Source organism: Podarcis gaigeae (assembly GCF_964106915.1).
Source record: "Podarcis gaigeae genome assembly, chromosome: 12".
Lineage (NCBI taxonomy): Eukaryota > Metazoa > Chordata > Lepidosauria > Squamata > Lacertidae > Podarcis > Podarcis gaigeae.
The window spans coordinates 39,227,402-39,251,925 of NC_139688.1; the positions used below are offsets into that span (position 1 = coordinate 39,227,402).

Genomic DNA, 24,524 nt, shown 5'->3' on the forward strand with positions numbered 1-24,524 from the left:
GGCATCTGTGCAGCCCCAACCTCAGCTATGACTCAGAGCTATGAGCAACAGTGATGCTGGTGAATGGAAGGCCAGCTCTGTGGCTCTGCTCCCCTCTGTGGCTCTGCTCTCTGCATTAGCTGCTGAATAATGCCGACAAAGGTCCATATAGTTAAAACTATGGTTTTCCCAGTAGTGATGTATGGAATTGAGAGCTGGACCATAACGAAGGCTGATCGCCGAAGAATTGATGCGTTTGAATTATGGTGCTGGAGGAGACTCTTGAGAGTCCCATGGACTTCAAGAAGCTCAAACCTATCCATCCTTAAGGAAATCAACCCTGAGTGCTCACTGGAAGGACAGATCCTGAAGCTGAGGCTCCAGTTCTTTGGCCACCTCATGAGAGGAGAAGACTCCCTGGAAAAGACCCTGGTGTTGGGAAAGATTGAGGGCACAAGGAACAAGGAAAAGGGGACGACAGAGGACAAAGATGGTTGGATAGTGTGAGTTTGACCAAGCTGCAGGAGGCAGTGGAAGACAGTGTGTCTGGTGTGCTCTGGTCCATGGGGTCACAAAGACTCGGACACGACTAAATGACTAAACAACAACAAATAGCCACAATTATTAAGACCCACATTTGTCTACATTCAGCAACAGAGGCTGAGATCTAACATAGCATAAGTGGGCATCCACTCACACAATGGGGCTTCTCTTTCATTTCCTACTCCATGAAGCAAATTCTGAGTGCACACAGGGGGTTGGAGGGGGAGAAGAGAATTAAAAGTCCTATTACACAAGTAGCCTTTGTATGTTGTGCAGAGTATCTGAAAAGGATACCTATGCACATTTAGCTACACTTGCATGGACACCCCTTTCCAATGTTTCACTGTAATGTGCTGAGGTCAGGGGACCAGCCACACTGAGATTGGGGCTAGGGGTGTGTGGTCATGCTTACCCCTCTAAGTACTGTATATGTATGGGCAGAGCATCTGAAGAACCAAATAGTAGTCGGTAATAACAGATAGGTAGGAAGTTCAAGTAACCAATTTGCATCACTCAAGGTACTATACTATGTTTTCATTGAACTTCTATTACATTTCACCTTCAATACTGAAAATCTGTGGCCTGAAAATAAATAGTATGCCAATATATCATCATAAATCTAGTTGTGTGGCCACATCAGCCTGCCCAAATATTATGATCTTTATGGTTCCACTTTCAGGAATGAGGTGAGTAAGAGTGAGAACCTTTTCAGCTGCTGCTTACAATCTCCATGTCCTTGCTGGAATCATCTCTGTTGAACTTAAGAGACTGAAAACACTTCCTTTCTCTTTAGTGTTTTTTCCCTGCCCCTCTACATCTTACAGTGTGTTTTTACTACTGCAAGCATTTTAACTGTTTTTGTTTTTATTCTTTCACTGTGCTTTTACTTTGTTGGCGATTCCTGAGTCTTTTTAAGATGTAGTATACAGTATTGTTTAGCTTGAGAAACAAATGAACATCACACACAATATATTAGGACAGGAGTGTCAAAGTTGACAGCTTTGATTAACAATTAAAGGTACAAGGAGATTGGAAAGTTCTGCTTGGATTGTGTTAACAATGCCAAATTCAAATTTAAAAGGGAATTGCTAAATCTTATTTTACCAAATGAATTACTAAAGTACAAAGAAAACCAAATGAAATAATAGGAAACATAAAATAACGACCAGGTTTTGGTAATAAGAAATGGGGGGGGGGGGGGAGTTAAAGAGCTCATATTTACATGATTCCTATAGTGGATTTCAATATCACTGTTTTGTTTATGATAAGAAAAGATAACAGGGAATTAAACATTTGACTAGTGTTTCAGTATGAAAATAGTTGAATGTTTTTGGTTTTTGTTAGGGCCAGAATGACTAACACACACAGCGAAATGTTTCTTAAAACATTTCTGTTCAGTTATGTTTTGTTTGGGGCAGGGGAGATGGAATACATCATAAACACATAGCCATTCAAAAATTCTCTAAAACGTTAAGTGTAAAAATGATCAACTCACCTTCGTCAGGCTTGTTCACATAACTTTGCAGGGGATCAATGCCTATTTCCTGCTCTTCAGCTTGTAAAGGATGACTAGTTTCAGTGATGGAATGGTACATATTGACACTTGGCACTTTCAATAAGTAGTAATTACCTGGGTGAATAAACAAAAACTAAAGATTAATCAAAACAGCCTCCTAATTCTATACTGCAATAAGGTAGCAAAGATCTCAGAAAACTCAGTATTGTTTAGCTTGTCGTCTAAACATACTATTTTCAATAGTTTAGCAGAAAGGGGGAGGAATATTGCATTATATGTATCATTATATTTTTCCTCATGATATAAGAGGTTCTCTTAATATGTAAACTTTCTCCAACATTCCTACAAATCTGGTGGAGAATCTGGTGCTCTTTTCTGTTATTGTAACAATGAATGTGACAATGTTTGAATGAGTGGGGGAAATATATTAGATACAAAACTCTGTTGCACTCCATTCATTTTTCAGGCATGATAGGAAGAATGTGCTAAAGTTGCTTTATTTTACTTTTAATAAGTTGTTAATTTCCATTTGAACAGTGTTCTTAAAGTAAGCTAACACTTTGTGAGGAAAAAATGCCACTTTTCCTAATAGTGAACTTACTGTGCAGAGTATATTAAGATTTAATATTACCTCATTTGCAATAACTGTTTATAAAAAGATTGCTTTAGCAAAGTATGGTGCCCTACAGAAGTAATTGGAATCAACTCCCATTATTCTTGAACACTAACCAATGCTGGTTGGAGCTCTGATTGAAGCTGATGAGAACTGTAGTCTAAGAACATTTGAAGGTTACCATGTTGGCTACTATATAGGATGACAAATGGCTACCCCAATGTCAAAATAAAGAAGAAATATAATTGCCAAAGTCCTCTCTTAAAAACATTATTACAGAAATACATGCAAAAGGAACAGACAAGATTAAAGTTCCATCCAAAGTAGCAACAACAACAACAAAAAAGGCTACTGGAAAATTAATTTTACATCAGAATTAAAAACAAAAAATCAATGATCAATACCTATTAGCCTAACTACTCTGAATACCAAGGAATTCCTATGATAATTTTAGTGTTTTAATTTTTAAACAGCAAAGAAAATTAAACCATTCTGGTGACTCATGGGACATTTCCTAGAAAATGAGTGATTATTTTTACTGGTTTATAATGGCCTGCAAAATATTTTTCTACTTTTATGTAAAGCAATTAAACAAAATCATTACATATTACTAAAAAGGATATTGATATGTGATTTAGGAGCTACTATTCATTCAAAAATACAATCCTAAATAAATTAACTAGGGAATAAACCCTACTGAGCACAAATGGGTAAGAACGGACACATGTAAACATGTGCAGTGAGTTATAAGACCTGTTGTTTCACCTTCTCCAGACAAATAAATAAAAAATTACAACTTTATTGTAGCTGTAAAAATGTGGGTGGGGGAAAGCAGCTCAGGGTTCCTCAGTTATCTGAGCAGGATGGGAGTCACACAAGCACAGTTCCTTCCTCCATCGTTGTGATTTTATTTCTTTATTGTATTTCTGTCAGACCACAAAGCAACAAATGAATAATATTGCATGAACTGACACCCAGTTGGAACTTGCCAAAATTTGGCTGCAAATTGTTGCAAAAATCCACTGCTCCAGATTGGGAAAGGCAAGCCTTTAGGGATGTATAGCCACGTCACCTATATTGGTACTAGAATTATTATTATTCTCTATCCTAAATATTTCTGTGAGTATAGGCAATCTGTTGGAGCTAATGATGAAGACTAATATCCTTTTAAACAGGATTTCTGAAAAAGTCTGTATTTAATGCCTTTCTTAAGAAAGATTAAGGTACAGTGTATGGTATATAATAATAATAATAATAATAATAATAATAAATTTTATTTATATCCCGCCCTCCCCGGCCGAAGCCGGGCTCAGGGCGGCTAACAATAATCAAATAATCAAACAATCAAATAATCACACATTCAAAATATTCATTATAAAAATTAATTAAAATCAAATTAATGGCAACCAATTAAGCAATATTCTATGCAGGTTGCCAGAGGAGGGAGTCAGGCTGCGCCCTGACCAAAGGCCTGGTGGAACAACTCTGTCTTGCAGGCCCTGCGGAAAGATGTCAGGTCCCGCAGGGCCCTAGTCTCTTGTGACAGAGCGTTCCACCAGATTGGAGCCGCAGCCGAGAAGGCCCTGGCTCTAGTTGAGGCCAGCCTAACCTCTCTGAGGCCTGGGACCTTGAGGATGTTATTATTTGCAGACCGTAGGTTTCTCTGTGGGGCATACCAGGAGAGGCGGTCCCGTAGGTACGAGGGTCCTAGGCCGTATAGGGCTTTAAAGGTTAAAACCAGCACCTTAAACCTGATCCTGTACTCCACCGGGAGCCAGTGCAGCTGGTATAGTACTGGGTGAATGTGATCTCGCAGTGAAGACCCCATAAGGAGTCTCGCCGCGGCATTCTGCACCCGCTGGAGTTTCTGGGTCAGTCTCAAGGGCAGCCCCACGTAGAGCGAGTTACAATAATCCAGTCTGGAGGTGACCGTCGCATGGATCACAGTGGCTAGGTCAGGGCGAGAGAGATAAGGGGCCAACTGCTTAGCTTGGCGGAGATGAAAAAATGCCGCCTTTGTTATAGCTGTAATCTGCGCCTCCATAGAGAGGGAGGTATCAAAGATTACACCCAAACTCTTAACGGACGGTGCTGGCACCAATTGCACCCCCGCAAGAGATGGGAGTTGCCCCCTCAATCCCATATCGTCCCGGCCCAGCCAGAGGACCTCTGTCTTCGAAGGATTTAACTTCAACCGGCTCCCACGTAACCATCCAGCCACAGCTTCCAGACATCTCGCCAGTGTGTCTGGGGCCGAGTCAGGATGGCCATCCATCAACAGATAGAGTTGGGTGTCATCAGCATACTGATGGCAGCCCAGCCCAAAACTCCGGGCAAGCTGGGCGAGGGGGCGCATAAAGATGTTAAAAAGCATCGGGGAGAGAATCGCACCCTGAGGCACTCCACACACCAAGGAGTGGCGCGATGACAATTCCCCCCCAAGCGCCACCCTCTGTCCCCGACCAGAGAGAAACGAGCGCAGCCATTGAAGGACTGTGCCCTGGATCCCCACGTCGGCAAGGCGGTGGTCCAGGAGTTCGTGATCGACCATGTCGAAGGCTGCTGACAGATCTAGAAGAATCAGCAGCCCCGACCCGCCTCGATCCAGCTGCCTGCGGAGATCATCTGTTAGGGCGACCAGAGCCGTCTCAGTCCCATGGCCAGCGCGGAAGCCGGACTGGAATGGATCCAGAGCAGATGTTTCATCCAGAAACCTACCAAGCTGTTCAGCAACCGCTCTCTCAATCACCTTACCCAGGAATGGAAGATTCGAGACCGGGCGGTAATTGGATAGATCTAAGGGATCTAATGATGTTTTCTTTAAGAGCGGACGCACCACTGCCTCCTTCAGTTCACCCGGGGAATATCCCGGTGCCAAGGGACAAATTGATGATATCCCCCAGGGGGGCCCGCACCTCGTCTGGACACGCTCTAATCAGCCATGACGGGCACGGGTCAAGAGGACAGGTGGTGGGCTTTCCAGCTCGGAGGAGTCTGTCCACATCGGCTGGGGATATCCAGTCAAAGTGGTCCAATACTGATAATTCTTTCAATAAAGTAATTTAGCTCTGACCCTAGAATTAAAGGCTGTAAAAGATCAAGGTGATTTACATCAGCAATTTAGATCACCAAGGAAAAAAGGCCAATTTAAATCAATGATTTAAAGCAAAAATTTCCAATTATTATTTAGATACTTCCTAAATAAAAGTACATACTAATTGGCTGCTGTTACCATAAAAACACATTAATGGAAAACTGAATAGAGCCTTTATGCCATCTCCGAGGATACATTATAAGTTTCTGTTCTTAGATAATGTGATGATCATGATTATGTCAAGCTGCATTAGAATTACACTAACAGTACAAATGTCTAGATACAATTTCCAGGTGAAAGACCAATGGAAACATTGGTTTGGATCCATCTTTCCCCTTTCTAAGTAAAATACCCTTCTGTTTACAAGCAGAGAGCTCTGGTTTCCTCAAAAACTCTTATCAGAGAGTTGAGGAACTTTCCAGAGTGTAATCAATGCACCATGGTGGACCACAACCATAAAAGGCAAAGGATGTATGAATGGAAGTACTTTCTATTTATATAAACAATCATGTTACATGGATCTATTTGTCATTTTCCTGACAAACATCTCTGTCTACCTTCAGAACTTGCATACTTATAGTATTGATCCAGAGTAAGAGCTAGTTTTTTGCTAGCCTAAAGCAAACAACAACCACCAAAACAATATGAAATTTGGGGCCACTGCCCAGCAGACTTGGGGCCACCAGGGTGGGGAGTGGAGGTGTACAAGGAGCGGAAATGCCACAACACCAGCTTGGGATTGAAACGCTTACAACTTTATTGATTACAGATGTAAATTGGCTTTGACATAGGCATTTGGTATGTATCCTGAATCAGGCAACCCTGTTGCTGGCTGATATCTCCATCGGGGTCGATCCTGGGATTAAGGACCCCCCCCCCCATGACGCAAAGCAAATAGGGCAATCCCACAAGGTCTCAATTTGGGGGTACAGTGGTACCTTTATTGCCAAACGTAACCCATTTCCTGCACCCAATCAGACGTACACAAACCGGAACACTCACTTCTGGGTTTGCAGTGTTTGGGAGCCAATTTGTTTGGGAGCAAAGCCGTTCGACAACCAAGGTACCATTGTATTCTCTGGTTTGTTAGCCCTGTCTGGGCTTTTGGACAGTAGTGGTTAAGAGCGATAGACTCGTAATCTGGGGAAAGGGGTTCGCTTCTCCACTCCTCCACATGCAGCTGCTGGGTGAACTTGGGCTAGTCTCTGAAGTCTCTCAGCCCCACTCACCTCACAGAGGGTTTGTTGTGGGGGAGGAAGGGAAAGGAGAATGTTAGCTGCTTTGAGACTCCTTAGGGTAGTGATAAAGCGGGATATCAAATCCAAACTCTTCTTCTTCTACCCTTGGACCCCTTTACTGGGGTACCCTGAATTTGATACTAGATCAGAGGGTGTGTCCCACCCACCCACCCACCCACCCACGCACCCAACCCCTTAGCTTAGACTAAGTATCCAACCCAATGCCTTTTTTTTAACCAAAAGTTATGACACTTACTGTGAAGAAGGCAAAAAACCCTAGACAGGGCAAATTTGTCTGCAGGCAAATTCCTCCCTGGCCCAAAATATTAATTTCACAGCATTAATTAATGCAGACTTATTAATTCCACAGCAAGGACATACATGTGCTATGCCCGCTTACCTCCGGGTAGAGCCAATAACATACAAGGTGGGAGGCTGGGATGTCCAATTCTGACTGTGTCTCATGCTTGCAGCGCAGCCAGCTTTTATGCTGTGCTGGTGGACCTGAAAGAAGACTGGCCCCCACAGGTCCATCGCCAGACCATCGTCCACCCAAGGGCCATAATTGGCCCATTTGAATTTAAAGATTTGATGGGCAACCAGCCAGCCCCCCCAACCGTATGTGTTCAACAGTGACATCAGTCGGCTACGTGGACTGTCGGCATCTGGGGGTCGATATGCCCAGCATCTGTGGGTCGATATGCCCGTCTCTCTCTCAGCCTTGCCGCTGCAGAGATACATCGATCTCTGGCTCCGACGTAAATCAGCGACTCAAGCCTGCTGACTTGAGCACACTTTACTTAGCAGAGTAAACTGCACAACAGAATAGGCTTGAGGCTGTAGATACATACTAAAACTACGGATTTATTGTACATAAATCAGGACCAAAAAACATGTCATCTCTCCTTGCCGTCTTCTCGGAGAAAGACTCAAAACAAAAGCAATGCACAGAGTGGAAGTTCCACTCATGGGCCCAGCAGTCTGTGCCTGAATGTAAACAGGCATGTGACATATAACAATCCCACGTATCTGCAACAAAAGGTGGAATGGAATTTCCCAACACGGACAAGACTTTTCTCCTCTGCCGCCTGTAAGTGGTCTTTTATTACACTCAACCTGCATGACACTTAGACCTTAGCTGAAAAGGGCCTGATCTCCTTACAGAAACATATTCCTTAAGAAGTTTTCCCCACTAAAATTGAAGCCCAGCAAATTTATTTCTTAGTGGACATATAATGGTAATAAATGCTTCCTGTTTCACAAAGGGATGCTTGCAGCATGATGTTTTCAATAAACTGTAGTATCACACAAATATTAAATATAGAAAACAAATACATTTTGTTTTATTCATTCAATATATTTACAGTTCACTTTTCTACCACTAAAAAGCACACACATATATATATTACAATTGCAGAACTACAGTAGACTTACTGCAAATTTATTTTTATTCTTATAAAATATTGCAAGGTAATTGCAATTAGATATTTCACTAATCTACATATCATTTGAAAACTTATCTGTAACATGTTTTTCATAGTATTTAGTTCTATGGGTTTGACTAAGCATTTGTATTATTTGTTTTTAAAAATATATTATTAAAATTGTTGACAATTTATCTTTCCTCTTGAAATCTCAGCAAACATGGCATATTAAAAGTAATATCATTAAACAATTGAAAGCACCCAATAAATGCCAATTAGCAACACAGATCATAGTAGCAGAAACATGAAGGCCACCTAATCAGGGCCGACTGAAAGATCTTTTGATGAATGCCAACTTTGGCTGATGTTGAAAAACCAAAAAAGGAGGGCAACAAACCTTTCTAAAGGCGAGATTCAACATCTCAATGGTATAGAAGAGGTGGCCCTGCGTTCACACCACTCTTTGTACTTTAAGGACTACAATTCTTATTATCCCTGGTGATTGGTCATACCAGCTGGGGTCAAAAATCACATAGAGGGATTTATGTTGGCTATCTCTGTATAGTGGCAGAATTTCTGAATGAATTTCCGGACACTTTCCAAAAGCAGGCCCACATATTACAACAGTCTAATCTAGATGCAACTTGGGCAAGAATCACCACAGTCAAGCCATTTTTATTATTGGAAATAGTTCTGAACCAAAATTTAAAAAATCAGATTATTCAAGACAATGTCTCTAAATACACTTTTACTAATTTGGAATAATAATTGTTCTGCAGATGCCTATAACGAAAACATCTGGTGCTGAGAACAGAGAAAGACTTGCTTTTGACTGAATGTACATTAAAATTGTCACCTTACCTTTAAGATCAAACAGATCACAGCAGTCTGAAATTCAATCTGGTGTCATACACACCACACAGACCACCACACCAACTATCAACTTCGTATTAGCATTCCCTAATAAACAGATGCTTGATTCAGCAAAGTAGTGCATAAGTGCTTGGAAGTTTATGCTACATGTATTTTAAAAAAAGAGTGAGTTCCTTTTTAAAATTTTACCACCTCAAGATTAAAAAGTGAATTGGAACATGAAGAATTATCATGAAATTTCTGAAATCATAAGTGCAATCCTAAACTTACTTATCTGGAAGCCGAGAATTTTTCAGAATTCTCACTCAATAACATCAGGCTTCATAGGCGCTCAACCTAGGAACAATCCAGTTATATTACAAGTTTGATTCTGAAAGCTGCTAGGAATTCTGTTTCAAAAGGATTTATACAGTTTCCATAGAAGCACAATAATGTCCCTTAAAATAAGTTACTGATTTATCTATTTAGGGCACAAAATGTATTCAAAAGAGCCACATGCACAAATATCACAATTCGAGAGAAGATAATTTATGTATTAAAGTTAAATGTGCTGCTTTTACCACCTCTTGCAGGTCCTCAGTGACAGTTCTACTTTCACTAATTAATGACTGAAACCTAAGACAAATCCTTGAAGAATGGCCCTGGTTGGCGTAACTCTGTCAAAAGAACTTCAGATCAGTAAATGTAGGCCAAGCTTTACAATTCTTGACAAAGAATTCTGAGTTACCGAAAACTACAATACTTCACACCACTGATCTCCAGAAACTGCAGAAAATGGAAAATGGTATTATGGCGTAGGAACATCATAGCACATGCAATAAAAACAAGATGGCTTAGCATGACTACTCAAGTTCCACAATCCGCACTGAAGAAATGGTTTAATATGCTAAAATACAGTGGTACCTCAGGTTAAGAACTTAATCCGTTCCATAGGTCCGTTTTTAACCTGAAACTGTTCTTAACCTGAAGCACCACTTTAGCAAATAGGGCCTCCTGCTGCTGCTGCGCCGCCGGAGCACGATTTCTGTTCTCATCCTGAAACAAAGTTCTTAACCCGAGGTACTATTTCTGGGTTAGCGGAGTCTGTAACCTGAAGTATCTGTATCTATTGAAGACCTTCCCCTTTCAACCAGCCAGGTAAGTGAAGAGGGAATAAAATTTACTGCTTGCAGTGCATTAAAAGAAAACATTATGAAAATGATGTAAAGGTATAAAACACCAGTGAAGTTAGCTAAAATGTACAAAACAGATAACAAATGTTGGAAATGTAAAGAAAAGGAGGGTACTTTTTACCATATGTGGTGGGAATGTAAGAAAGTGAAGGACTTCTAGGAAATTTTATAATGAATCGGGGGAAAAGTTGAAATATACATTTGTTTAAAAACTAGAAGCCCTTCTACTGGCTATTGTGGGTACAGAAATTCATATGAATGATAAAAAAATGTTTTTATATGAGATAACTGCAGCAAGAATATTGTTAGCCCAAAGATGGAAGCAAGAAGAAATGCCAACTAAAGAAGAGTGGCAAGAGAAATTGATGAACTATGCTGAGATGGCAAGATTAACCGGGAAAATTCAGAACCAGCAGGACCAGACTTTTCTAAAGGAATGGAAGAAGCTTTTGATGTATTTGGAAAGCAACTGTAACCAAGTGACATCACGTGTAGGGTTAAAAGAAGTTTTGTAAGGAGTAATGTATAAATTTTTGTGAAAAGAATTAAGAATAGGTATTAAGATTTGAATTTATAGCAATAATTGTAGTAAAAAAATGCATAATTAGAAAGGATTTTAGAAAACCATCAGTTGAGGGTGAAGGAAGTCTTAGGCTATGATAGCCAAATACTTTGAAATGATGTTTAAAAGGATGATATGCTGGAAAATATGTGTAAAAACCAATAAAAAATTATTCATTAAAAAAAGCAATGATACTTCTCATACATCTCATAGATTCCCTAATTGATCAGCATTTTGGGTTTAATGCTTGCTAGACTGTTCCATGAGTCTGACCAAACTGTGGGAGGCAGTGGAAGACAGGAGTGCCTGGCGTGCTCTGGTCCATGGGGTCACGAAGAGTCGGACACGACTAAATGACTAAACAACAACAACAACAACAACAACAGACTGTTCCATGTCTCTTCAAGCTCTGACCCCTGTTCTAACTTCAGGGATGCCTGTGAGAGCAAGACATCTTCAGCCTAACTAGAAATTTCTCCTTGGCATGGCTAAAGGGTTGCCTTGTGAGCTATGCATTCTCACCTGGGCTGGTTGGGTACCCATTCAGAAAAGCTAATTGTATCTGCAAACTGTAAAGGGCTCCCCACTTGATTTCTGAATCACTGCACAAACAATCTGGTATTGGCAACGTCTGTGATCCTGCAGGCCTACCTTTCTCATTTTCCTAATTTTGGTCTCTTTCAATCTTTGTATTATCCAGACCCCAGTCATTTGCATTTGTACTTTTCTATTGGTGCATATAGGCTTAAACTACAACTCTGCTAAGAGCTCGTCCACACTGTTAATAGGCACTCTCTCTGCTCCATCTTTTTCTAGTCTGTGTAGTAGCGTATGGTCCAAGCAGGATTAGTTTGGAAAGCCTGTGTAACTTGCTATTTTGCTTTGTTTATTGGCACTTCAAGACATCAAGCCATTTTACTCACTATCGGCCATTTTGTGCTAATATTTTAATTATAGTAACATTTGTGGTTCTTGCTAATTCCCACAGGAAAGCAAGACAGTATCGGTGGTTTTAAATTGGCTGATTTAAAATGGCAATAACCTAGAGCAGTTGCTATTGTGGCAAACAATTAATTCCAGAGCAAAAGATCCCCAAAGTGTTACTTTCGTGACCATACGTGTACGTTATGGGTTTAAACGTAAGCAGTGCTTTTTTCTGGAGGGACGAAGGGGGACACCCCCCCAAACATTTTGTGAATCTAAGTTTGGCCTCATTGAGGGGCAATATTTCAATATGAGTAGGAAAATGAGAGTACCGCTAAACATTTTTCTTTTAGGAAAAAAGCATTGCTTGTAAGTGTGAATAGAGAGATATGCAGATCAGTTAACAGAGCCAACAACATCACAATTTCAGACATCTGAAACAGAGTGCCTATATTTCTCTTGTATCAACCTTTTAAACTATTACATATTTCTTTTAAACAAATGTTTCTGAAGCCCTACTCAGAAAGCGTAGTTTCTAAAGTCTGACATTTCTCAGAGACCTCTTCTTGAGTTGTCTGGGGACTGGCTTGTAGGGAAGGGATCAAGCCCCTTCTTCTCCCATGTTCCACTGCTTAAAGACATTATTCCGCAGCCTGACTTTGAGCCCAGCAAAGCTGAGCTGCAGAGAGCGGAGGGAGATAATGCAGGGATGAGTTTCACTCCCCTATCCCACATACTCTGTTTAGTGTGAACTGCTAAGTCTATTCTTTATAGCTGAGCCGGCAAGCTTGTACTTAGTAAACATGCATGATCCTAATCAGCACTTCATTGCTAGGGAAAGAAGAATGCTAATTACCCTAGCAGAAACACATTCCTCTATATGGCTCAGTATTGCCTACACTGATTGCAGTCTCTCTCCAAGTTTTCAGACAGCAGCCTTTCCCAGCCCAAGCTGGAGATGTCAAGCATTGGAACCCAAGGCCTTTTGCACACAGAGAATGTGCTCAGCTACAGCTCTTCCTGCACAGGCTGTTCATATGTACTTTCCTATATTACACAGAACACCTTCCTATATGATTGGAGCGATAAAATTACACCAGGAAAAGCCCATGAAGAGACGGCAGAAAATGATAAATTTTGTATACAGGAGGAGGCTGAAGAGAGAATTTATAGGAATCACTGAATAATCAGCACCTGCAAAACCTTCTGAAGTCATTTTACAAAGAAGAGAAAAGAAAGAAAGAGAAGGGAAGGGAAGGGAAGGGAAGGGAAGGGGGGGAACCCTCAATGTGAATATTCTTTTGAAGTGTTTGACTGTATCCTCTAAACAAGGAAGTTCTTATGCAGGGCAAACAAAAGGATGCACACAGGCCTGGGTGTTCTATGTGTCATAGCTTTTAGATTTGCAAGTGAACAATCCCTACTCGAAAAGTGTATTGTTTTTAGCAACCTCCACATGGATATGATGGGCATTAACTCCCTTAGTCTCCACTACATACAGCAAGAAAAGTCATCAAGGACTGTGCTTCTTTCTTATTCACCTACCAAGCTTCTTTCATAATTCACTACCAGCCATCTGTCATTGAGGAAGTGTTTCCTTTAGATATAGGGAAAAAATGCACAATTTGACACATTTTAGATAGTGCAAAGCAAGCATGTTTTCTTTCATAAACTGTATCAGATTATAGATCATTAAAATGGAATGATGCAAATAAAAAAAAAACTGCCTAATGCTATGAAGTTGATCAGCTGGATTCCAAAGTGATGTGCATGAGCTCATGTCACCAAATGACTTGTCGCTAGTTACTAGCAAATCTTGTGATTATGAAGTGCCGTTAATTTTCGTTCCATTTACTAAAAATTCTAGTCTTTTGAATACTGTAAGTCTGATCTTTAATACAAAATAGAGCCACATTGGGCTTTAAATAAGTTAATTAAGTATTAAAAATCAATCATGTGGAAGTCTTAATATTTAATATTGTTAGATTGTGTATCAAAGTGGTTTTATTATTTATTTACTCAAAACCTTTCCAGAATACTTCATTTTGCATCAGGGGGTCTGTATCTCACAAGATAAATGCATTTACAATGCCAAATAAATTATATATAAAACCATTTGTCTTAATACATGTCATTCAATATTAAATATCACCCATTGGTACCACCCTGAAACCTTAATCCATTTTTACCAACCACACATTTGTATTATTCAAATGTTGTCTATTAAATAGTTGTCTCTGGAGCTATAGAACAGAAGTGCATACCCTAAGAACTATCATCATAGGAGTTTTAAAACACTGCCAGCAGATTTAACTCTACATTCTTTTGTGTCTTACCAGCACTTAACACAAAGCATATACACTTTGTGGTGAATTAAAATGTCAGGCATGAAAGATAAAATGAGTAGCTTTGAATAATCGGGGCGGGGGGGGGGCACATAACTATAGAAGCTCTGGTATGGATTTTAAAATTTTGGAATTACAATTAAAAGGAGGGAATCTAGATAAAATAATCCTGAAACTTTTAAAGCATATCAGCTTCTGAAGGCCTCCTGACCATAGCTGTCAACGTTTCCCTTTTTTTAAAGGGAAATTCCCTTATTCCGAATAGGATTCCTCGCAAGAAAAGGGAAAAGTTCCTCGCAAGAAAAGGGAAAAGCTATGCTCCTGACCACCCGACATTTTCAGCATATCCTTATTGTAGAAACATGTACTAGCGCTCCTCTTTCAGTACGCATTATGGATCGAAGAGCCATGCCATCCATCGTCCCACAGTACGGTAAATGGGGACGTGGATGTTGTTGGTTCACTTGTGAGGTGCTCGTCTCCCCTGCTAAACATATCACAATATTAAAAATATTGAGGAGGAGTAAACATCTGTCTCAGTCTTATGTTTGCATATTCCAGAATCCCTCTTCTCTGGAGACTCCAGCTCTGAATCAATCTTTTAAGAAAGACCACTCCACTAGCTGCCTCCAATAAAGTGTTTTGCCTGGCACAATTCCTGTGACAGAAGGACCAGAGGCACCCAGGAATGCTCTTCAAGTCCCAGGAAAGAAAGCACCCCAAAATTCTGTGAGTCAAAATCTTGATTAAATAGAGTGACATGAGCAGGACCTTAACTGGATAATTCCCCTCCACACAACCACAACTACCAAAAGCATTCAAACTTATCATGTATACATTGTAATACTTCTCTTTCTGAAAAAGAGAATGTACCCAGAACAAACTCGTCAGTATCCTTCCGAGCAGCAGAAGCCAACTCTAAATTTGAGGGCCTGATCTAGTACCCAGTTGAAATTTTCTAGCCTATTTAAACATTGACCAAATCCAGACTTGCTTAGATTCAGCAAGGTGGCGTTGAATGCACCTTCAGATAACCCCCTGATGAACATGACTAAAAATAACTTCTGTTTAGCCTGCCTGGTATGATACGCCACCTTATCAATATTGAGCTTCCTGAAATGCAAAACAGAAAATATACCTTTAACTCCCATGTCTCTCATCTCTCCCGTTCCTTTCACACTTTGTTGTCTTCCTGCTACAATCAAACTATCTAAATTTAGACTTAAGGTTCATGAGGGCATGACCTGTTCATTTATGGTGCTCTGTAAAGCACCATGCAGGCAGTTGTGAAAAAACAACAATATTATAATTTTCAGACGTCTTTTTAATTTTTACTTTGGGTAACAAGCACCATGCAGTGAATTGCAAAATGATTTTATAATATTTATTTCATTATTTACTATCCTCTTGATTTACTCTACAGTTGTGTTTTCTCTTCTCACAATTGTAAAAAGGTAAAGGTAAAGGTACCCCTGACTGTTAGGTCCAGTCATGGACTCTGGGGTTGCGCACTCATCTTGCTTTACTGGTCAAGGGAGCCGGCGTTTGTCCGCATCCGGGTCATGTGGCCAGCATGACTAAGCTGCTTGTGAAGAACCAGAGCTGAGCACGGAAGTGGTACCTATTTATCTACTTGCACTTTGACATGCTTTCGAACTGCTAGGTTGGCAGGAGCTGGGACCGAGCACTGGGAGCTCAGCCAGCTGCAGGGATTCGAACCGCCGACCTTCTGATCGGCAAGCCCTAGGCTCTGTGGTTTAGACCACAGTAGGAAGATGTAAATCTACATAAAATCATGACTTAAGAACCTGCTTGAATTTATGTGGATTTTTCATTTTTGCTAGAGTAGCAGAAAGTCACCAGGCATTGTGCATTTTTGTTTGGAAAAAGCTTTGGAGGCCACTTGATATCTCAGTGAGAGAACTTTTAAAGCTTGTGCATTTCTAAAGAACAAATAGATCTGCGAACCCACAATGCAGAGCAAACAAGCACATCTTGTCTTCTCCAGCTCAGACAGCAAACAACTCTCTATAACTTCTAATGCAGATAGGCAGTTTGTTCTTCAGTACTGATTTTTATGGAATCTTTGCTTTGTTGTTATTCGTGCACAACAAATACAAGACAGTAATTTCATTTTTTTTCCACTGAACATTAAGAAGAGTTTAAGAAGAACATCTGGCTTTTTATTTTATATAAATCTTGTAGCACCTTGTGACTAATCTTTTAAGCCCATTTTATTAAAAAAAATACAAGAGATGTAAACAAGTGATAGTCGTAAATCTCCTTGCTTTATTTTTTCTTTTGTTTTTAGGAAAGCTGTTGAAGTTTGCTTTATCATTTCAATTTTACTACCATTCTCGTTCTCAAAACTACTACTGGGCCATCAAAAAGTGAGGTTTCTTAATTTTATCTACACAGGCCACTCCCATCTGTGGCTCTATGTTCAATCAATGTGCAAAAGTTACATTTTGCCCAGGGAAGAACAACATGATTTATGAGTTGTGATTGGTGCATTCTTTTTGTCCCTTAACATTTACAACCCTCAAGACAAAAAGAATCAGGAAACTAAAAGGCTAAACTTATTAATGAAGGCAATGGTAATGCAGTAGTAACTACTAGCATGATGTTAGGCACACATTACTAAGTTATGTATGTTTAATCCACATCGCCCCCCTTTTAAAATATTGACTATGGGTGTTATGTGATCTGAATGTATATAAAGTATAGAGATTCCTGCGTTTTAACAAAATTAAGATGTTGAAAATCATGGCTGGAGCCAGAAGCATTTGGGTGGCCTTCGGCCTGATGCAGCATGGCTCTTTTTTTGAGCTTGCTTCATCATCTCTCTGCCCCTCACTGAAGATGTATGGGGAGGGTTGTTTTGGCCCTTGTAACCAGCCAGTGGGCTGGTGGCAAAGGCAGAAAAGCTAGATTAGCCTGTCCTAACTAGATAAAAACCCTTTCTACTTTTTTCTGGTATTGCTAAACAACTTCCCTTCTTCTCCACCTCTCCAAACCTATCTTTTGAATTGCAAATCTGAAGGTGCTTTGTTTGTGTAGATATGTATGTCTTCTAATTAGTGTAGATGCCATAGAAAATAGCTATTGTGACAGGTGAAAGGTCTCCCTCCCAGTCCCCAGTTTGGGAAGGGCGTTTGGAAGTCTTCACAAACACCTTTGTCAAAAGAACTTTCATATGTGCTGTAAGCTGCTCAGAGTGGCTGTGGAAACCCAGCCAGATGGGCGGAGTATTAATGATGATGATGATTAACGAGGGAAAGCAGTTCCGCCAGGGAAAGTAAGCAATACAGCCTCATGCTTTAAGGGCAGCAGCTAGCCGGTGAAAGCCTGGAAATGGTTACAGGTGAGGGAAGCCTCTTAGGTGCAGCAAAGACCAACAATGACAGAACCCAATTCTACTGGCATGTTTAGCATGCGAGTATAAAAGGCAGGAGCATCTTAAAAAGCAGAGACATCACCTTGCCAATAAAGGTCCGTATGGTTAAAGCTATGGTTTAGCCAGTAGTGATGTATGGAAGTAAAAGCTGGACCATAAAGAAGGCTGATTGTTGAAGAATTGATGCTTTTGAATTATGGTGCTGGAGGAGACTCTTGAGAGTCCCATCGACTGCAAGAAGATCAAACCTATCCATCCTTAAGGAAATCAGCCCTGAGTGCTCACTGGAAGGACAGATCCTGAAGCTGAGGCTCCAATACTTTGGCCACTTTATGAGAAGACTTGACTCCCTGGAAAAGACCCTCATGTTGGGAAAATGGAGGGCACAAGGAGAAGGGGACGACAGAGGATGAGATGGTTGGACAGTGTTCTCGAAGCTACCAGCATGAGTTTGACTAAACTGCAGGAGGCAGTGGAGGACAGGAGTGCCTGGCATCCTCTGGTCCATGGAGTCACGAAGAGTCGAACACGACTAAATGACTAAACAACAACAATAAAAGACAGGAGCCAAGGGACTAATACATCTAATTTCCTCACTAAAACCTTCTTCCTCCAGCTAAGTCCTACAGCAGGCAAGGATAAGAACAGGGTTTGTCACAGGGGTCTTCAGCCCAGGAAGTCCTTTTGGTGCTGCTAATGCAGCAAAAACAATGTGGGAGACAGCACTTATGGGTTACTGGTCTCTGCAGTCACAGCAGGCACTGCGATTCTCCAGTGGTTTGACTTTATCACTGGAGGTGCACTCCACTGTCTCCTGAGACAGATGGATGCCAAAACACCCCCCCAAAAAAATATTTATTTATTTAACCTAAGAACCTCATGTTAACGTATTGTCCTTATGTGAAATTCCAACTACACATGATCACGACTTATTGGAGAGTTTGAATACCAACAAAGTCTGCCTCCTTGGCTTGGTTTATACATCTTGAGTAGAAAAGTCTTTCTAAATGTCAACCCGCAACGTTATAAAATTATACAGAAGGAGAAGGAAACAGGGTTTACAGTGCATATAAATATGATAGTGTATTAGCCTGCATTTAATTACCAGTTCAAACAACAACCTGATCTAACCTTTGACAAGTAAAATAAATGTTCTGAATAATTTAACCAAAGCAAACATTTGCTGTTAATGCTGGCTAATTATAGTAAGAGTTGGAGGGAGAAGGAAGGAAGGAAAATGAGTGAAATGATAATTTATACACTTGTACTGCAGTTGCCACAACTATTTCTTGAAGCCTTTCATTTTTTTTCCTTGTGATGTTTGTATTAAGCAACAATTTGGAGATATACTTTCCTTCCTTTCCTGTACAAAGTACAAGAATATCCTCTTGAATTGCATAAATAGATGAGAACCAAGAAAGTAGGTTAAGTATGCATTATTGCTTCCTAGAAAGCTTATTTTCTTTGGTAATTAAGGAATCAACTCCAGCTCTCATTTCACTGTGTTTTATTCAGTAAAAGACTCTGTAGTTGATAGCTTTTTCCTCAAATAATGTATGGAGTATTTCTTCAATAACTTATGAAACTAAAGATGCCCTCATCCTCAATTTCCATTGCTTAATACAATTTATTTGCTGAAAAGGATTGTGTCCTATTACCCAGAATGCTGATGTAACCAAAACTATTAATTAATTTTAAACCATGTGAATATATGCAGTTGCCTTACAGGGAAGCAGACTATGCTTCTATCCACAGGAAGTAGTGGCAAAAAACAATGGCATGGGGGAAAGTGATATTTATTATTCCAATGCATTTCAGACCCTACTGGCCTTTCTTCTGGGAAATTCAGAGAAATAAAGATTCAACATTTAAGGTGTTCTATCTTCTTCTCTTATGCAATTTAACCAGCCCAGTCTATACAATGTCTAACACTGGGTTCTCAAGTAGAGGATTTTTGCAGCATCAATTACTCAAGATTCTTTAAGAGCTGATTGAGCCAGCTAGTTCACAAACACAAAGCAGAACTTTACCATTGAATTACGACTCTTCCCCTCTTTTCTGCATCATCTTCTTTATAATAATAGCTATGCAATAAGACACAGAATTCAGCATCCTATGTATCTCAGCTTTCATTTGTTTGTTTTTTTAAAAGATATTTATTGCGATTTTCAAACAATACAACAAACCTCACACTCAAAGCCAAAATAAAAAAGGACTAAAATAAAAGGGGGAAAAAACACCATCACAATCAATCAATCAATCAAAAACAGAAAAATGCAGCACGAAACATAGAAAACAAAAAAAAGAATAAACCTAAAAAAAAATCATATATATCCAGTTTCTTACCCATTATTTTCATATCCTTCTTTCCTGACTTCCTCACATCTCCTTTTTCTGTGTTCCCTTTTTACACCATCATATTCAGCAATGCCTAACCTTTTTTCAGATCTTCTTCTATGTTGTACCTTTCATCTATTATGTTTCCAATTTTCCCCATTATACCCTCTTACTTAAGTTTGACATAATGATATTCTAACTTTTCAACCTTATTTCTCATAAAACATTTTTACATATTCCTTTCAACTATGTCACTAATGCCACATTGTCTTTATATCCTGCATCACTTTAACATTCAAATATTTTGCAATGTTTTTGCAGGTAGTCTTTAAATTTCTTCCAATCCTCTTCCGTTTGCTCTTCTCCCATGTCTCGGATTCTGCCAGTCATTTCTGCCAATTCCATATAGTCTATCTGTTGCATCTGCCATTCTTCCAGAGTGGGCAAATCTTGTGTCTTCCAGTACTTTGCGATAAGTATTCTTGCTGCTGTTGTTGCATACATAAAGTTCTATCCTTCTTTGGCACCATCTGGCCGACAATGCCCAGGAGGAAGGCCTCTGGTTTCTTAAGGAAGGTATACTTAAATACCTTTTTCAGTTCATTATAGATCATTTCCCAGAAAGCCTTGACCTTTGGGCACGTCCACCAGAGGTGAAAGAATGTTCCCTCAGTTTCCTTACATTTCCAACATTTATTATCAGGCAAATGATATACTTTTGCAAGCTTGACTGGTGTCATGTACCACCTATATATCATTTTCATAATATTTTCTTTTAAGGCATTACATGCCGTGAATTTCACACCGGTGGTCCATAACCATTCCCAGTCAGCAAACATAATATTATGACCAATGTCTTGTGCCCACTTAATCATAGTTGATTTGACCGTTTCATCCTGAGTGTTCCACTTTAACAGCAAGTTGTACATTCTTGAAAGTACCTTAGTTTTAGGTTCTAACAATTCTGTTTCTAATTTCGATTTTTCCACCTGGAAACCTATTTTTTTATCCATATTAAAAACCTCTCTAATTTGATAATAATGTAACCAGTCTCGCACTTTATCTTTTAGTTTCTCAAAACTCTGCAATCTCCATGTGTCTCCGTTTTGTTCTAGTATCTCCCAATATTTCGGCCATTTGGCCTCCATATTGAGTCTTTTCAGAGCCTTAGCTTCCATAGGTGACAACCACCTTGGGGTCTTGTTTTCTAATAAATCTTTGTATCTTGTCCAGACATTAAATACTGCTTTCCTGACAATATGGTTCTTAAATGCTTTGTGAGCTCTAACCTTGTCGTACCACAAATATGCATGCCACCCAAACACATTGTTAAACCCTTCCAAATCTAAAATGTCAGTGTTCTCAAGAAGTAGCCAGTCTTTCATCCAGCGGAATGCTGCTGATTCATAATATAGCTTCATGTCCGGCAGGGCAAACTCCCCTCTTTCTTTAGCATCAGTCAGCATTTTAAATTTTATTCTGGGCTTTTTGCCCTGCCAGACAAACTTAGAAATGTCTCTCTGCCACCTCTTGAAACAGTCCATCCTGTCCACAATCTGCAAAGTTTGAAACAAAAACAACATTTTTGGCAATACATTCATCTTTATAGCAGCAATTCGACCCAACAAGGAGAGCTTCAATTTTGACCAAATTTCTAAATCTTTTTTGACCTCTGACCAACATTTTTCATAATTATCTTTAAATAAATTCAGATTTTTGGCTGTCATATTTATCCCTAGGTATTTCACTTTCTTCACCACATTTAAATCTGTCTCCTTCTGAAACCTTTCTTTTTCCATTAATGTCAAATTTTTCTCCAAAACCTTAGTTTTTTGCTTATTTAATTTAAATCCAGCCACCTGACCAAATTCCTGAACCAGTTCTAAAACTCTTTTCGTACTAGATTCTGGCTCCTGTAATGTCAAAACCAGGTCATCTGCGAAGGCCTTGAGTTTATATTGTTTAGCTCTGACCTGTCAGCTTTCATTTGTTAAGGTGTTTCAACCTGTAAGCTAAGGTAGACTTGACTTGAAAATGTATGCTCTACATCAGTTGCAATAGGAAAGTAGCTACTGAGTGCAATTTTTAATGTGTACTTGTAGCCTACATTTTTCTGCTACTCCTCATAACTAAAGGGTTAGCATGAACAATGGAATATAAGCAATTTTTTGAAAAGTTGCTTAAATGTGAATAATTCAAAGAGGTAACAGAATTTTACTTAACTTAAGGATCAAGTCACTTTGGAGCAGATTTTAATACATTTTTAGTGCAGAGTACAAATCACAACCTGACAATTTTGAGTCAGGAATATGGGAAACTTAAAATTTGTATTTACAGTGTGCCCTATCACAAAGGCTCAGTGATAATGACAGAGTAAAAATATACATATTTTTTCCTAAATTAATTGGAATCATCCAAATGCAGAAAACCATTGTTTGAAGTCTTACTATTTGTAGACAAATCTCCCTTTCTTTAGCTCAAGTTAAAAAGACTTTTTACTCAAAATTTTGGGTACAGTACTCACTAGGAAAAGAAATTCCATTAATTAGTGTCATCTTACCGCCTGGAAATCAGAGGCGGAGCTAGCTGCTCTAGCACCTGGAGCAGTGCACATGCTAGCTAGCTGCCCGTGGGGGTGGGGCACCGCCCACGGCGAGCGTCGCAGATGGGCGGGGTGGCAATGTCAACCCCCCCATCAGGGGTGACACCCGGGGCGGACCGCACCACCACACTCCCCTTCCTCTGCCAGTGCTGGGTGTGTCTGATGCAAGATGGCATCAAGGTCAGTATGACTGTGCAGAAATTAATGGTCAACCAGCGTGTACAACTTTCAGTGCTGGGAATTATGCTCCTAGGCCCTGATTGGCTAAGCAATAAATGCCCTCAAGCCTTTGTGAATCCCAAGGATGTCGAGACACAGCCTGAGTTTCCCATGGCCCAGGATGAGGGACTAATAGGGTCTGGATACAACACTCCTTGAAGGGGTCTTTATAGGTTGACAGCACTGGGATGAGAAGCCTTTATCAATGACAGTAAAGTATTTCTGAAAATAATACTGTGACCAGTACTAGCCTGTTACGATTGGTTGCCAACTGATTTAAAATGCACCCTTTCAAGTAAAATGGAAGGATAAAGGGTCTAGACTATCAGAAAATAGAAGACAATCTATAAAATAATGTGCAGTTTCTAGACCAATATTCTTAGAGGATTTGTTGTGTGTATTTCATAATAAAACATATTTTATATAACAACAACAACCAGGACAACAACAGAACAATGTTAACTTGGAAAGCAGACTGCAAAATATTAAAGACATTTTCTGAGCACTCTTCAAAGAAGAAATCTGTCCAGATCTCATGCAAGCTAGTTTCAATACTCTAACATTAATTTATGTACATATATATTAATGAAGAGGACATGTTAATCCCCCAGTGTCTATATCTGTGAGGCATCTTAGCTCTTACTTCCTTCACTGTCACTCTTGTGTAAGTAACATACTGTGGCAACATATGAATAGTTCATAGTTCCAGCAATGAATGAATGAATGATGGCTTAAACCCTAAGTAGCAATTAAGGGTTCTGTTTCTTTACTGATCAGCTGCTGCATAGTTAGAGCAAACAAGTGTGTTTCCTGATATGCACAGTTGTCGGTTAGCGTGTGTGTGAGAGTGGGGAATCATCAGCCAAAGATATTTCCAGTTATATCTACAAGCTCCATTTCTTGTGGGTGATTATTCTAGTGGAGAAACACATTACAAGCCAAAGGCATGGAAGAGATGAGAAAGGACGTAGGGAGAGAGAGATGTATCACAGGCAAATAATGTTCTATATAGAGACTCAAAACATTTCCACTTCCACTTCTTCAAAACCGAGGCACTAATATATGGAAACACCTTGAGGCACACTAGCAGGTTCATTTTGCTTCCTATGACTTGGTTGAATGTAGACTGGCCTCTGGGTAAATTATGATGAAACCCTCAGATGAGGGTTCTTTTTCTCATATACTTTTCAAGCTTTTCAGAGATGTTACTTACATAAAAATGAAAACACTGTTTCCCCCCAAAAATGATCTAGGATAGACTTCGGTGAAACTATTATAACCAGTTCTAGACTGAGGACCAGAATATTTGTGGGTATTAATCAATGAATAGTGTGTGTGTGTGTGTGTGTGTGTGTGTGTGTGAATTAGAAAAAATTCAAGTACCTGATTTCTTAGGTTCCAAAAACTCATTGTGCTCTTGGTAAATGATTTTTCTAGCCTTGGTCATATTAAAAATGGACTGAAACTTATCACAGGAAAAGGTTCAGCCAAATTTTAAAGAGAATAATTTTTGCCCACAATTACTCTCAGAATGATACCACATGATAATATACCATTGCTCAAAGGGCATTGTGAGCGAAATAAAACGGTGGCTATCAAAAGCAAGATTTTGTTTATAAATGAAAGCAGAACTATTTTATTTTTAGAAATAATTATCTTCAATAAAATATATGTCCTTTTTCTATC

General features: G+C 39.6%; 1 protein-coding gene across 25 annotated transcripts in view; it reads right to left on the reverse strand.

Annotated features, from left to right (window-relative positions):
- The window catches only part of TBC1D5 (TBC1 domain family member 5), a 254,655-nt gene that overhangs the window by 157,114 nt on the left and 73,017 nt on the right, over positions 1 to 24,524 (reverse strand). For all 25 annotated transcript variants that reach the window (XM_083705751.1, XM_083705758.1, XM_083705747.1 and 22 more), the window contains exon 3: positions 2,018 to 2,152. In XM_083705751.1, coding sequence (XP_083561877.1) covers positions 2,018 to 2,117 — 100 coding nt within the window. In that variant the 5' untranslated portion in view covers positions 2,118 to 2,152. The remainder of the gene's footprint in view (positions 1 to 2,017; positions 2,153 to 24,524) is intronic.